The sequence below is a fragment of the Calidris pugnax genome, unplaced genomic scaffold (assembly GCF_001431845.1).
Source record: "Calidris pugnax isolate Ruff unplaced genomic scaffold, ASM143184v1 scaffold124, whole genome shotgun sequence".
Taxonomy (NCBI): Eukaryota; Metazoa; Chordata; class Aves; order Charadriiformes; family Scolopacidae; genus Calidris; species Calidris pugnax.
In genome coordinates this window covers 2,651,127-2,665,509 of record NW_015090914.1, presented here as the reverse complement: position 1 = coordinate 2,665,509, position 14,383 = coordinate 2,651,127, and the positions used below count along the sequence as shown (strand labels likewise).

The 14,383-nt window shown below is 41.3% G+C and overlaps 1 protein-coding gene across 2 annotated transcripts in view; it reads right to left on the bottom strand.

Moving 5' to 3' along the window:
* Positions 1-4,340: 4,340 nt before the first annotated feature.
* Positions 4,341-14,383, bottom strand: part of SEPT7 (septin 7) — a 95,882-nt gene continuing 85,839 nt past the window's right edge. For both annotated transcript variants that reach the window (XM_014949484.1, XM_014949486.1), the window contains 3 exons: positions 7,993-8,128; positions 5,933-6,072; positions 4,341-5,405 (listed from right to left, as the gene is read on the bottom strand). In XM_014949484.1, the coding sequence (XP_014804970.1) occupies positions 5,366-5,405; positions 5,933-6,072; positions 7,993-8,128 (316 nt within the window). In that variant the 3' untranslated portion in view covers positions 4,341-5,365. The remainder of the gene's footprint in view (positions 5,406-5,932; positions 6,073-7,992; positions 8,129-14,383) is intronic.

Sequence of the window (14,383 nt, the reverse complement as noted above, 5' to 3'; positions counted from 1 at the left end):
TGGCCACAACCATGCTCTGAGGGACAGCATCGAAAGCCTTCCCCAAATCCACCAAAACGATATACATCACCTTCCCTCCATCCACCAGGGAGGCAAAAGGACAGAATGTGTAAGCTCACTGAAACCTCAAAACCTGTACAATGGAAATAAAGAATTCTGAGGTAAGAATCCACATTATTGTCTTTGTGATATACCTTCTTCTCACTCCTACTGACTTCAGGAGAAGTAACATTTCAACTTCTTTTCATGTCCTTTATTACTGCCTGCATTCACTGTCACTCAGCTCCTGCCACTAAAATCTCAGCACAACTACGGGTTTTTTTCTTCCAAGGAACAAACGCCCAGCAGATTTCAACTGAGAAGGGTTAAGAGAAGGGATATAAAAGACAGAAAAAAGAAAGCTTAGTCAAAGGGCTCAGCAAAATCAAAATTAAAGTGTGCTATGGAGGCAATTTTAGGAGAAGGCAACACTCTTTTAGTTCAAAATATCAGAGAAACCATTATTTGCATCAAGCAACTATGCACACAAAGTAATATTGTGTCACCATTGCTGTTGTAACCTATGGACAACATAGAACACTTGGTACCTGTGTCTCTGACAACACTAAATACTGCCCAAGAATTCCCACCAGAAACAGCTTTTCTCTGAAGGTTAAAAAAGTCTGAAAGTATTTTTTTCTTTTCAAGGAGTAAAACTGGAACGAGACGGCCAAGATGCTCAAGGACTTTATCTGCTTACACTCTCTGTTGGGCTGTAGGAACACACTACAGGGCACAGGAAAAACAGAATGTCTTCCAAGGTCAGAGCTTAACATGGAAACTGGCATCATCATCCTAACAGCCAAAGAGTTAAATTACACTCTAGCCAACACCTGGGACAGAAAATACAATTAAATGTAAAGATCCCTTGGGTACACCCCAGATACAAAGTCTCATGAACTGAGGACATGAGTTACAAGCCTGCATTGACTTGCAGGAGCATTAGCAGAATTCTCTCTGTTTTCTGACAATCCCAGCAGAAATCCAGATTAGGAGCCAACACAGAGAAACCCAACTTCTCTGAAGATGAGGCAAGGCGGACTCTAAATTAGGAAAAAAAACCAAACAGCTGCCAAAAAACATCTCCCAAGTTGGACACTGCCTCCAAAGCTCACCTGGACACATTTTTCCTACTATTTTCCTCTACTATAAAGAAACCACACACTCTCCCTCTCCTCTTTCTAGAGCTGAAAAAACTAATTGTCATGAAATCCACTTGGAGTGAAAACATCTCCAGTGACCTCCTCAGAGTCCTTGCTCCCTTTCCTGAAGTGCATTTAAATCCTTTCCCAGTCGCACTCATTCTCTCTCCAGGTGTAACACATCGTTGCCTCAGAAGCATTTCAAGCTTCCAATGCTTGGAAAAAGGTACATATTCTTTAAAAAGGCACATATTCTCAGTTAGTCTGAAGTAATGACCTGTTCAAAACAAGTGCTCCTTAGGAAATGGGAGGGAAAATTAAAACAAACAAAAAAACCCCAAAACCCAGGGCATACATTTGGGGTCATTTTCATTGACATAAGACATTCTAATTAACTTTCAGCTCACATCAGATCATTAAAAGGCTCAAACACAGACCCACCCTTTACAGAATTCAGAGCAATTGCTTCACATCAATATTGAAGTGGGCTGTGTCTGAGGAGCAGGTAAACTCAAACTCCTGGCTGCACAGGGCACCAAGAGGCCCAGGCTCTGACCAATGAGACTGATCAGTATGAACCAGCATGAAGGTACCAAAGACCGTCTGAAGAAGCACAGAATCACAGAATTATCCAGGTTGGAAGGGACATTTCAGATCATCTCGTCCAACCATCAACCCAACTCTGATCAAAACCATCACCAAACCATGTCTCTAAGCACTAGGTCAACCCGGCTTTTAAACACCTCCAGGGATGGGGCCTCAACCACTGCCCTGGGCAGCCCAGGCCAAGGCTGTTATTAACCCTTTCTGTGGAAACATTTTTCCTGATCTCCAATCTGAACCTCCCCTGGGGCAACTTGAGGCCATTTCCTCTTGTCCCATGGCCTGTTCCTTGGGAGAAGAGACCGACCCCCCCTGGCTACACCCTCCTTTCAGGGAGTTGGAGAGAGCCAGAAGGTCTCCCCTCAGCCTCCTTTTCTCCAGGCTCAACACCCCCAGCTCCCTCAGCCTCTCCTCACAAGACTTGTGCTCCAGACCCCTCAGAGTCATAAGGAGGCTTTTAAACAGCCCACTGAAAATGTCTTCATTCCTTCGGGAAGCTAGCTGAATAAATAGTATTTCTGATAAGCATAACTTATGTAAAAACAAAATGAACAAAACCAGAATGATAGCAGAGGTAACACAAGGGACATGTGCAAAAAATGAGACATTCTTCACTGTTTCATAGACATAAAAAGTCCCCATCAATTTTTTTAACAACTTATAGGCTGTATTTTAAATATCAAGTTCCCAGCTATTACATTTATTAGAATCAACACAATTAACTAAAACAAAACAACAACAACAACAAAAAAAACCCCAAACCAAACTTACCCCTGTGTGAAATGTGTTCATCTGATTCGTGTTAATATCTTTAACTGTTCTGTTTGTCCTTGTATGACCATGGGCTTGGGAGAAGCGGGATTGTATGGATGTAGTTTCTGTTTCTTGTAAGAACCCCTAAAGAAACCATTTTTTTTGTTACTGGCCGCGTGGTGCTGAGCGGGAGGGGTCTGTGGGGCGCACGCCTGAAGTCGGGGGTCATCCTGGGGGGGAGCCAAGGAAAACACCTAGAAGATTCCAGAAGGTGAGGAGGGCATGCGCCAAAGAAGACACGCCTATCATTAGCATAGGCCAACCTCTGTATGAATATGTATTAGGAGAAGCGATATAAACCCCAAAACGGGACTTGCACGTGTGTGCCTTGGTTGAGCGGAGACTCCCGGTGCACCCAGCGCTGTTTGCTTGTCTTTACTCATTTAATAAATTGTAAATTAAAAATCATTTATCACACCTGGCAACAAGCCCAAGAGAAGTAATCGAGGAAGCTGCAAATGTGCTGTTAGGCCTGACGACAGGAACAACGCCTGGTGGGACACAGCGACACCGTGCGGACACTTGGTGCCCTCTCCTGGGCAAAACAGACCCTTGTTTTGCCAATTCACGAATCACGGAATTGTGAAAGTCAGAAGGGACCTTCTAGAGCCCATCCAGCCCAACTCCCCTGCCAAAGCAGGGCTGCCCAGAGCACATCACTCAGGAGCATCCAGGTGGGGCTTGAAGATCTCCAGAGAAGGGGACTCCACACCCTCCCTGGGCAGCCTCTGCCAGGGCTCTGCCACCCTCACCCCAAACAAGTTCTTCCTCACATTGGAGTGGAACTTCCCATGGTCCAGCTTGTGCCCGTTGCCCCTCGTCCTGTCACTGGGAACCCCTGAAAAGAGTCCGGCTCCATCCTCCTTCCACCCACCCTTTAGATCCTTGGAAGCATGAATAAGGTCTCCCCTCAGCCTTCTCTTCTCCAGGCTCAAGAGCCCCAGCTCTCTCAGCCTTTCCTCATCAGGGAGATGCTCCAATCCCTCCATCATCTCTGTTGCCCTACGCTGGACTCTCTCCAGCAGTTCCCTGTCTCTCTGGAACTGGGGAGCCCAGCACTGGAGGCAGGATTCCAGTTGTGTCCTCCCCAGTGCAGAGCAGAGGGGGAGAATGACCTCCCTCCACCTCCTGGCCACACTCTTCCCTACGCAGCCCAGGATCCCATTGGGCTCTTGGCCACGAGGGCACATTGCTGGCTCAGGGATAGTTTACTACCAACCAGCACCCCCAGATCCTTCTCCTCAGTAGTGCCTTCCAGAAGATCCACCCCTAACCTCTGTTGGTGGCTGGGGTTCTTCCTCCCCAGGTGCAGGACCCTACACTTGCCCTTGTTGATCCTCATGAGGTTCTTCTCTGCCCAGCTCTCCAGCCTGTCCAGGTCATGCTGGATGGCAGCACGGCCCTCTGGAGTGTTGGCCAGCCCTCCCAGTTTGGGATCATCAGCAAGGTCGCTGACGATAAACTCGGTCCCCTCGTCCAGGTCATCGATGAATAGGTTGAACAGGACTGGGCCAAGTATTGACCCCTGGGGGACACCACTGCTCAAAGCACAGCCACCGAAATAAGATTTTTTTCCCCCTACCAATTCCACAATGCAAAGGCATATAGGAAATTCTCCACCTTGAACTAATCCCTTGGGCAAAGGTCAATCAAGTCCAGATGGAAGAAAGAAAGTTCAAGCGTTTCCCCCAAAGTAGAACTTGGCTGTTTATCTCCTTGAAAATTGCTGACCCGGCACCGTGGTACATCACAACATTGTTTATTATGTGACTTTTTACAATACAAACAAAAATACAGAAATGCAGTATATGAATACAGCTAAATGCAAAATGGTGATGTTTTTCTTGAGGCCATATTCCCATTTCTAGTAAAAGAAAGAAAGACTGCACACAGGTAGAAACAGGTTGGTAGTTAACTCCACAATTTTGCCTAGAAATGACTTATAAATGCATTTTCCTGCTACTTACCATAAAATGTAAAAAGGGAGTTAAAGGAAAGTTTTACTCACTGGTTCCTACCATATGAAAGAAGCTATATTCTATTTAGGAGGGCCAATATATGGAAAAATATCTAAATTAAACGTTATTACAAAAAAAAAAAAAAATGAAGCAGTAATGAGATCCTTCTGGCTAAAGAAGTTACTAAATGAGAATAGCATATATTTAAAGAATCCAAAACATAAAAGGGTTGTTATAAAAAGCTTAGGTGCACTGTAAGCCTACAACTTCTGTTTTTCCATGTGTACTTTTAAACAATGGAAGTGTCAAAAAATAGGGTCAACTGTGTTAGACTAAATTACATTAATGTATATGCTGCACTGAATGGAATTCCTGGATTATAATAAGAGAGAAGCACTGTTTGCATCATATTATGGCAATTTATCCTCACTAAAAACCGTCTATAGAGTCCTTGCATTTTTTTTTTTAATATCCTGTAAACCGTCAAACCACCAGAACGATTGTACAACAGTAAAATGGTTTCTTTTTCATTAAAATGACATCTGTTAAAAAAAAAAAAACCCAACAACAAAAAAAGGAAAAAAAATAAGGTACTTAGAGCTGTTATTTTTCCAAGTACACAACACCCGAGACAATTCAAGGCATCTCATTCTCCATCAAAATTAACAAAAAAAAAAAAATTTGTCATGCTGTTAAATCCATAACTATGGATACAACTGGTGCAAAACTGGTCAAACGGATCCAACAAACACTGATGTCCAGGCTGGCATATTGGCAACTAATACATAACTGGTGGTCAGAATGATGCATTTAAAATATCTTCCCTTTCTTCTTATTCTTTTCCAAGGTTCTAAAAATGATATAAAAAAAAAAAAAAAGTGAAATAATACATACAAGCTTTGATTTAAAAAAAAAAACAAAAAGAAATCACTAATGTACATCTTTAAAATATGCATTTTATAAAGCTTTAGTGATTGCAATATAATGTATGAAACTAGTGTGTGCACAGTCCTTGTACTACATGGAATCAAACACTGCATTTATCACTAGATTTCCCCTTCCAAGAACTGAGAGATTCTCAAAACTTTAACTCCTCCTCCCTCAGAAGTCGGATGCAATCTAGCTTTCAAACACAGACAGAATTTTTCTAGATACCTCTATAGTCTGCACAGTGTTTGTGCAGATTAAAATCTGCTTTAGAAGGTAATAATCTCCCTGATAATTTTGATGTATGCTCATTTGTAACCAAAAGCACTTCCAAGACTCTTCTTGGTTTTTAAGTGACACTTGGAGAGTGGTCGATCACCACAGAAACTGCCTTTTAACAGAAAGCTACCATGTGTTTACTGCAAAGTGCAGGACAAGACTCCAATTTACCTGGAAGAATTCTGTTGTTCCAAAATACGTTGTTGGGCTTCCCAGTTTGCTTTCTCATCCTCAAACTGGCGACGCTTTTCCTCTAGTTCTTTGTGTTGTGCCTCCAAATTCTTTTTCATTTGCTCGTGGCGTCGCTGCAGCTGCAGAGAAGGTTACAAGCAGAGTCAGTAAGCACAGAAAACACAGTGACTTTTGGAGCCGTAGTAAAAAACCTCAGCAAGAAAATACAGTATTCTATTTCCTCTTCAGAGAAAGTAACTCTTAGACCCAAAACTCTAAGGTAATTGAAACAAAAAGGGCATTAATCCCAAAACAGAAAACACCCCAAATGCTGCCGGAATTACCAACAGGAGCCGTAAGCAGCTACAGGTGGCAAACTAAAGGAAATTCAAGAATATTTTGATATTTGGTGCAAATGCTTAAGAAACAAATTGCAGGGCATTTGAGTATCGGTAATGCGTAAATGAGGAGCATCTTTGACTTGTGTGGATAAAAAAAAAAAAAGACACAAACATTTATTTCACACTATAGGATTAACTACATGAAGAATCTATTTGGGAAAACATTATTATTAAGTGGATTAATTTATTCCCTGATTAAATGAATTATTAGTAATATTATTATTGAAGTGAATTGTCTACGGTGCCAGAACAGTATAAGAAGTCGATGGGATAAGTTGATGGGACAGGATCACTGTCAGGAAATGCAATTCCTTTTGTTTGGTGTAATATGTTTTTGAATTAGAATTAAAGAAAACTTCCTCTTTTCTTACTCTCTTGCAAATCCCTCTCTTACACAAAACCTTCAAAACCTATTTCCATTTAAATATGTTTTAAATGCTTTATACTTGGCATTGTCTATTGCCCACCTCTCGACATGTAGAGAAATACAGCAGAAGTTTATGAAGTCATAAATGGTGAAGGAAAAAAAAAGGAATGGGATGCACAAACATTTAAAAAATGATATCACAGGACACACTTGCTTAAAACATCATGAGGTAATACATGACAAACAAAAAGGAAGATTTCTGTTTGTTTTTCTATCTACTAAGGAGAGTGTGTAGGCCAGAAGTGTAAACGGGTTCAAAAAGATTGGAGACAGAAGCTGTGAAAGGATAAATCCAGTGACTAATTAAACACTGTAATTCAGATAAAACATCTAGCTTTAGAATCCTCAAACTGCTGACTGGTATGTCCTTATCTATTTATTCCTTCAAAAGAAAAAAAAATATAATAAAAGCTCTAGACTGCCACATTTTTCCCTCTGATTCAGTCTGCCTTGGCTCCTTACAACGCCGAGGCTGCCAAGCGTTTCAACCACCCCTCCAAGTTTCCTCACTTTCCCTCAAATTGGGAGCCAAACTTGCTTTAGGAACTTTGACATCTCCGTTTGGCTTCTTGTGAGAAGCCACCTCCTCAAAACTTAAAATTAATTTCCTACTTAAACATAATTTTATAATAGTCTCTGAAAAAGATCACTTTAAAAGATTAAAAAGATCAGCTTGAAGCCCATAAAAAGCAGTTTCACTGTGAGGAGTTCACCTGGAGATGACAGAAATTGGAGTTAAATATCCATTTATGTATGTTCAAATGACACCAAAACACTGACAACAACAAACTTCTGCCTCTTTCTTAGTTTAGTAATTCTCATTTAGATGATTTCTTACAAACATCGTATCAAGGCCCTGAAATGCTTCTCTAATATGCAAATTATCATTACTAAAGCACACAGGAGGCAACAGGCACAAAATACTCAAAAAGAGACAGAGGAGAAAAAAAAAAAAGGGGTGAGTAAGAAAGTTAAGGAGTATTTCCACATAGTGAGACTGTGAAAATAAGAAGAGAATGCATGTGAACATTAAAATCCCATTTTAAGTTTGGGCTTATACGAATTCAGCAAAGACAAGAAGCTGAGAAAGAATAACCAAGTTTTCTTCAAACACAGCATCTAACCGTGGAATCAACTCCTAGGCAGAGGTTATGGTGCAAAGTCTTGGCAAAAAGAGCCCTCTCTACATTTCTTCAGTTTAAGTGTGTTGGGCTTTGAGACATTTTGATTACCTCGGCTTCGGAGTCCTTCAGTTTCTGAACTTTTTCTTTGACTTTCATCTCAAACACCTGTTCCATTTCCATTTCCATTTTTTTCATTTTGGCTACATGCTCCCTCCTTTCCTCCTCCATCTGTGCCAACGGGCTCCTGCCATAAATCCAGAAAAAGCAGTTAGCTAATAAGAATTTTTTTTCATTTTTTCTTATCTGTTACATTAGGGCATCTGTAAAAAACAAGATGAAAACACTGAAGCGTTAAGATAAATAACTGCTAGCTTAAATTCAATATGCATTATTGCATTAACTGCTCAGGTAAGCTTTTCTTCCCCCAAAAAGACATTGATACAATATCTTTTTCTCCCCCACAATTCATTTACATTACATTAATGTTAACGGAAACTCTGCACTTTCTATCTTTAGTAGAACCTGGTCATGGGAAGAGAAGAAATCAAAGTTACACCAAAAAATCAGCATCTTCTGAGTGATCTCCAGTTGTCTTTTTCTTTCCCATTCAAATAGATAAAAAAATTAATGGACGAAATAAAATTTTTTTAAGAGTGTTGCAGACAAAAGTCCCATTTCCTCTCTAAATCTTCACTGTTCAACTCAAGCCCAGGAGTAAGTTAAGATTATAACTATGTTGAATGCCGTGGTAACACTTCTGAAAAGACAGTGACTTTGCAAAAAAAAGGTTCAGGCAACTGAATATCGGTATTTTATCAAAGTGTTAGTTGGAAGATGTACCTTTAGAATATTACTAATAAATATAATGTATAAAAATAATGCACACAATTTTTAATTTTTCTATACACTAGATGGTAACTTCTTTCCTGGATTCTACTTTTCTTTTTTCCTAAAGCTGCTATCCAAGAGATACGGGTTTGAAATAGCAAGTTTCATTAAGCACATTAAATGCTCAATAAACCAGGATGGTTTGGATCCAGTGGTGATCGCTACACACAGCCTTGTAAGACTTTTCTGCTGTTTAACAAAGATCGATCAAAACAAAACACTGGCCTCTTGTTTCCATTTGGAGTACATACAGCTTAAAATGACAACATTTTAACTGTTGTGCTGGTAAAAATGGAAAAGAATTGAATATATTTGGAGTTGTTCAACTCAACTAGGTAGGATATCTACTGCAATGTGTGCAAATCACTCAGACCAGCAAATTCTAAAATAGAGGTGGCAAGTCTAAGCTCTACCAAAAATAGTCTTCTTGCTTTCAATTCTTAAAAAAAAGAAAAGAAAAGAAAAGAAAAATCCCAAAACAAAAATCCCAACCCCCAATAAAAAAAATCCCATTCTGAAACGAGCAAAGAATGTACTAACTATGAGTGATGATTGAAACATAAGCAGCAGTGCCTATTTTGATTCAGAATTTGCCATTTTTAAAAGACTGGAGACCGTATCTCAAACATCTGGTTTGACCATTAATGGCTCATTTCATCCTTCCTGCTTGCCCATTTTCACCAGTTAACAACACAGTGAAAGGAATCAATGTCATATGAACTCAAGGCCATAGGAACTTTTTCCTTAAATCCCAGTATTTTAAAGATGATAATTGTTGGGGGTTGTGAGGAGGAAGAAAATGCATTTCCATTGAAAAAAAAAAGTTAAATTGAATCTGAACTACTAGTTGCAAAGCTTGGATTGGTGAATAAAATGCTGTATGTGGTGCCCAGTGACAGGACAAGAAAGAATGGGCACAAATTTGAATGTGAGAAGTTCCATCTAAACATGAGGAGGAACTTCTTCCCTGAGAGCCCTGGAAGAGGCTGCCCAGGGAGGTGGTGGAGTCTCCTTCTCTGGAGATATTCAAACCCTGCCTGGACATGTTCCTGTGGGACCTGCTCTGGGTGGACCTGCTTTGGCAGGAGGTTGGAGGAGATGATCTCCAGAGGTCCCTTCCAACCCCATAGCATTCTGTATAATACACGGAACTGAAAGGGATCCTCAGTCCAACGTTTGCTGTAGCCCTTCAAAAGGCCAACTGCTAGCCAAGGAAAAAAATAAGGGTTAAACACAGGTGAAATAAAATAATACACAAAAATAAGAAGAAAATGAAAGAAGAGGTGAGTAGCAGTACTTGTGGAAGCTAAACATCTGTCAAAACAAGGCTATTTTCTTATTGTTACCTTTCAGAAGTGTAAAGTTCTCAAATATATCTGCTCTTCAACAAGTTACTTAGTAGGTAGATGTGAATATACTGAGGAACCACTGCTGCAGTTTCCTCAGAACTGAAAAAGGAGCAGAACTGTCCTTCTATGGACAACCTAATAATGTAACGGGGATGTCCTGACCTCTGTATTCGAATAAAAGTGGTAAAAACCAGTCTGCCCAGAAAATTTGATAAACTACCAAGTGAGCATTTACAGCTGAGAGTTTTACAACATCGGTCACAACTGGTTTCGTTATGGCTTAGGTATGTGATGTGAGGAGAAAGCACATTATCCTCTATTTCAGGATAAAAACTATACAAGGGACTGGAACAAAAGAAGAGCTGAAGGAAAAAAACCCCAAACCACTGAAGAAAGACATTTAACTGATTTTATAAGATATATGTTAACACAGCCCAAAAATTAAAAATTATTCCAGATGCGGGCAAAGTGGAACCTCTGCGAGCCAGTAATAAGGTAAAATCATGGTCAGAAAAGACCAGTTAAAGTAACTAATTCTCCAATTCAAATTGTAAATTTACAGATAAGGGTGAAAATTCCACTAATTCTTTATAAGCATCTATCTAAAGACGATGAAGCTACAAATAGAAAATGAGGGAACCTCTTAACTTATGCGCTTCTACTCATTGTTGAAATTTGACCAAATTTGTCCTGAGACTCAGCCAAAAAGTTTCTTTTTACAGAGAGATTTGTCACTGAAAGTATTTATGAATTCCTAAAGTTTACATTAGCATAGCTTTAGAACAACAACAAAAAAAAAAGCTGCTAGGAAATAAAAAAAACAATGCCAAGAGTGGGATAACAGGAAATTGTTTTAAATTTGAAACATTAAACAGTGAAACCCTTTTTGTGTTTATAAAATTTTTGTCTTTAAGTTTTTTGGAAAAATTTAAATGACCACTTACATGCCTTCAACTGTGTCAAATCTAAAAAACAAAAAATACAGAGGCTTAGCTTAGCATGCTTAAATAAAACCACAAAACCAAAAAAGCAATGATTAAAAAAAAGTAAATTCATTACGAATAGATTCCTAAAGCTGATGATGTGCTCCCCCAAAAGCAAATTTTTCACAGTGAAAGTAAAGACTGTTAGTTAAAGCTGGTTATAATTCTTTCCCATTCCATCAGTAAATCACTCCACCTTGTCAGTATTAGTGCAGGTTTGGTGTGCAGGTGTTTTTGGGCATGGTTTCCCTGGAATACGCACGCTTTCAAAGCCACGGGGAGGATCTGAGGGACGTCAACAACCACCTGCTCTAAACAAGTTTTCCAAAAGCGATGCCATATGGAGGCTTCTCTGTTCCTTTAAAAATTGTCACCTAGTAAAGGACACTGTATGAAAAACCCAGGAGTGGTGGTGTGCTCCAAACAGAGCTCCAGTTCAATGGCCAGCAGAGGTCTCACCGGTGGCTGAGCTCAGCTCTGAAGAAGGTTTGGTTGCCACCTCCCCAGAGCGTGATGCTTAACCTTGTGTTAGCACTTCACTGAAACTACAGAAGAAGCGGGGGGAAAAAAACAGAGTCTGAAATCAAGATTCTGATATTAAGCCTCACCACGTTAGAAGGTGGGCTTCATAACATCAGAAGCATTGCACAGAATTCACCAAGAGCACCAGCGGAAGGAGTTAGAAGCAGGCTGAGGGCAGCAGTTAGAAGGACCTACGCCTTGAGGATTGTGTTATTGGTTATTGAAGGGATCAGTAGGTGGATAAGGCTCACCTTTACAGGCTACAACACGACCTTCAATAAAATAAGGTTTTAAACTCACTCAAGTTAGCACCTTCATAGAGCAAACCGGAAAGAGTTCTCAACCTAACGTTTTTTAATTTTCAGAGCAAATATCAATATTCACACATCACGTAGTACACGTGAAATTACAATTTCCGCATAGTTCGAAGAGACAAGTTATCCATATATGTAAAGGGTACCCTCCACATTTCTTTTCTTTTTTTTTTTAATGGATGGGATGATGTTGAAAATGGGAAGAAATCAGACACTAAGTCCAAAATATAAAAAAAGCTACATAATCACGGAAAAGACATGCTTTGGATTGCTCTCAGGTCAATAAATGACTTGCAGAACACTGAATGAGAGTTTCACCAAATCCGAGCAGACACATCAGAGAGGAAATTATCAACTGGGCAGAAGAAACTCCTTCAATTCATCTGCACAGCATTATTCAAACTTGGAGCACGTACTTCTGTTCGTTAACATTTGTATCTCGGTTCACAAAAATATGTTAACGGCTGCACGAAAAAACAAAGATCTGCTAAAATCACAAAAATACAGATGTTTTAGAGGTACAAAAGGTCAAGCCAGTCTCCGACAGCTGCCTGCTGGAGACACAGACACTTCTTTCAGAAGGCGTGCAGGCAAGCAGAAAATTCCTAAGGGAACGCACAGATAAACTGTTAATATCTGTTCTTCCCTCTTTTAATTAATTTCCAGGAAGACACATGGTTATTAGGAAAATTCCTTCTATGCTGCTTCAAGTATGCAAGATTCAAAACTATGAAAACACATTGAAGCCAAAAAAAGCACATTAAAGCTTAGAAAAATGCTGCAATGACATATTGGATAAGGTAACAAGACAAGAACAGCATCAGCTGCTTCACAGCCAGCGTATGCATTCAAGAATTTTATTCAAGTTTGCCAATGACACCAAGCTGTGTGGTGTGATCAACACACTGGAGGGAAGGGATGCCATCCAGAGGGACCTGGACAGGCTGGAGAGGTGGGCCTGTGCAAACTTCATGAAGTTCAACCAGGCCAAGTGCAGGGTCCTGCACCTGGGACATGGCAATCCCAGGCACAAATACAGGTTGGGTGGAGAATGGCTGGAGAGCAGCCCTGAGGAGAAGGACTTGGGAGTGCTTGTGGATGAGAAGCTCAACATGATCTGGCCATGTGCACTGGCAGCCCAGAGAGCCAACCCCATCCTGGGCTGCATCAAGAGAAGTGTGGCCAGCAGGTCCAGGGAGGTGATTCTGTCCCTCTGCTCTGCTCTGGTGAGACCCCACCTGGAGCACTGTCTCCAGCTCTGGTGTCCTCAGCACAGGAAGGACATGGACCTGTTGGAACGAGTCCAGAGGAGGCCACAAAAATGCTCAGAGGGCTGGAGCACCTCTGCTGTGAGGACAGGCTGAGAGAGCTGGGGTTGTTAAGCCTGGAGAAGAGAAGGCTCTGGGGAGAATCTCATAGCAGCCTTCCAGTACCTGAAGGGGCTACAGGAGAGATGGGGAGGGACTCTTTGTCAGGGAGTGGAGTGACAGGAGAAGGGGTAATGGTTTTAAACTGAAAGAGGGGAGATTTAGATGAGATACCAGAAAGAAATTCTTTGCTGTGAGGGTGGTGAGAGCCTGGGCCAGGTTGCCCAGAGAAGCCCCATCCCTGGAGGGGTTCAAGGCCAAGGTTGGACGGGGCATTGGGCAACCTGGTCTCATTGAAGACATCCCAGCCCCTAGAAGGGATGGAACTGGATGGGCTTTAAGGTCCCTTCCAACCCAAAACCTTCTGTGATTCTCTGGCGATTCCACCACTTCCCTGGGTTGGAGGGGACCTTTAAGGTCCTCAAGACCAACCATCAACCCACCACTGCCCAACCCACCACTGACCCGTGTCCCTCAGCACCGGCTTTTAGATCCCTCTGGGGATGGTATTTGGGGAGTGGAGCCGGAGGAGGAGGAAGAGGAAGAGGAAGGGTTTTAAACCAAAAATGAGGAGATTGAGCTGAGATGTGGGGAAGGACTTCTTTGCTGTGAGGGTGGTGAGACCCCAGCCCAGGTTGCCCAGAGAAGCTGTGGCTGCCCCATCCCTGGAGGGGTTCAAGGCCAGGTTGGAGGGGGCTTGGAGAAGCCTGTTCTGGTGGGAGGTGTCCCTGCCCAGGGCAGAGGGGTGAAATGAGATGATCTGCAAGGTCTCTTCCAATCCAAACCATTCTGACTCTATAAAAGTGGCCACATAAGTCCCTCTTGCTTTATTTTGCAGATGCAGAACAGAGTTTAAACCAGCTCGTGTTTAATTGTCCTCGAGGATTAAAGGCACAAAAGTCCTTCCACTGCTGTGCTTCAGAGCTGTGCCTCCGAGGGTCAGATGCAACCAGGTATTGAAATGAGACATCTGAAAAATGGAAGCCACTTACACCCACTCAGAAGCCTTGAAAAAAAAAAAAAAAAGAAACAAAACCCAAGAAAAGATGTTGTTTTTTTTGCAGATATTCTGGACT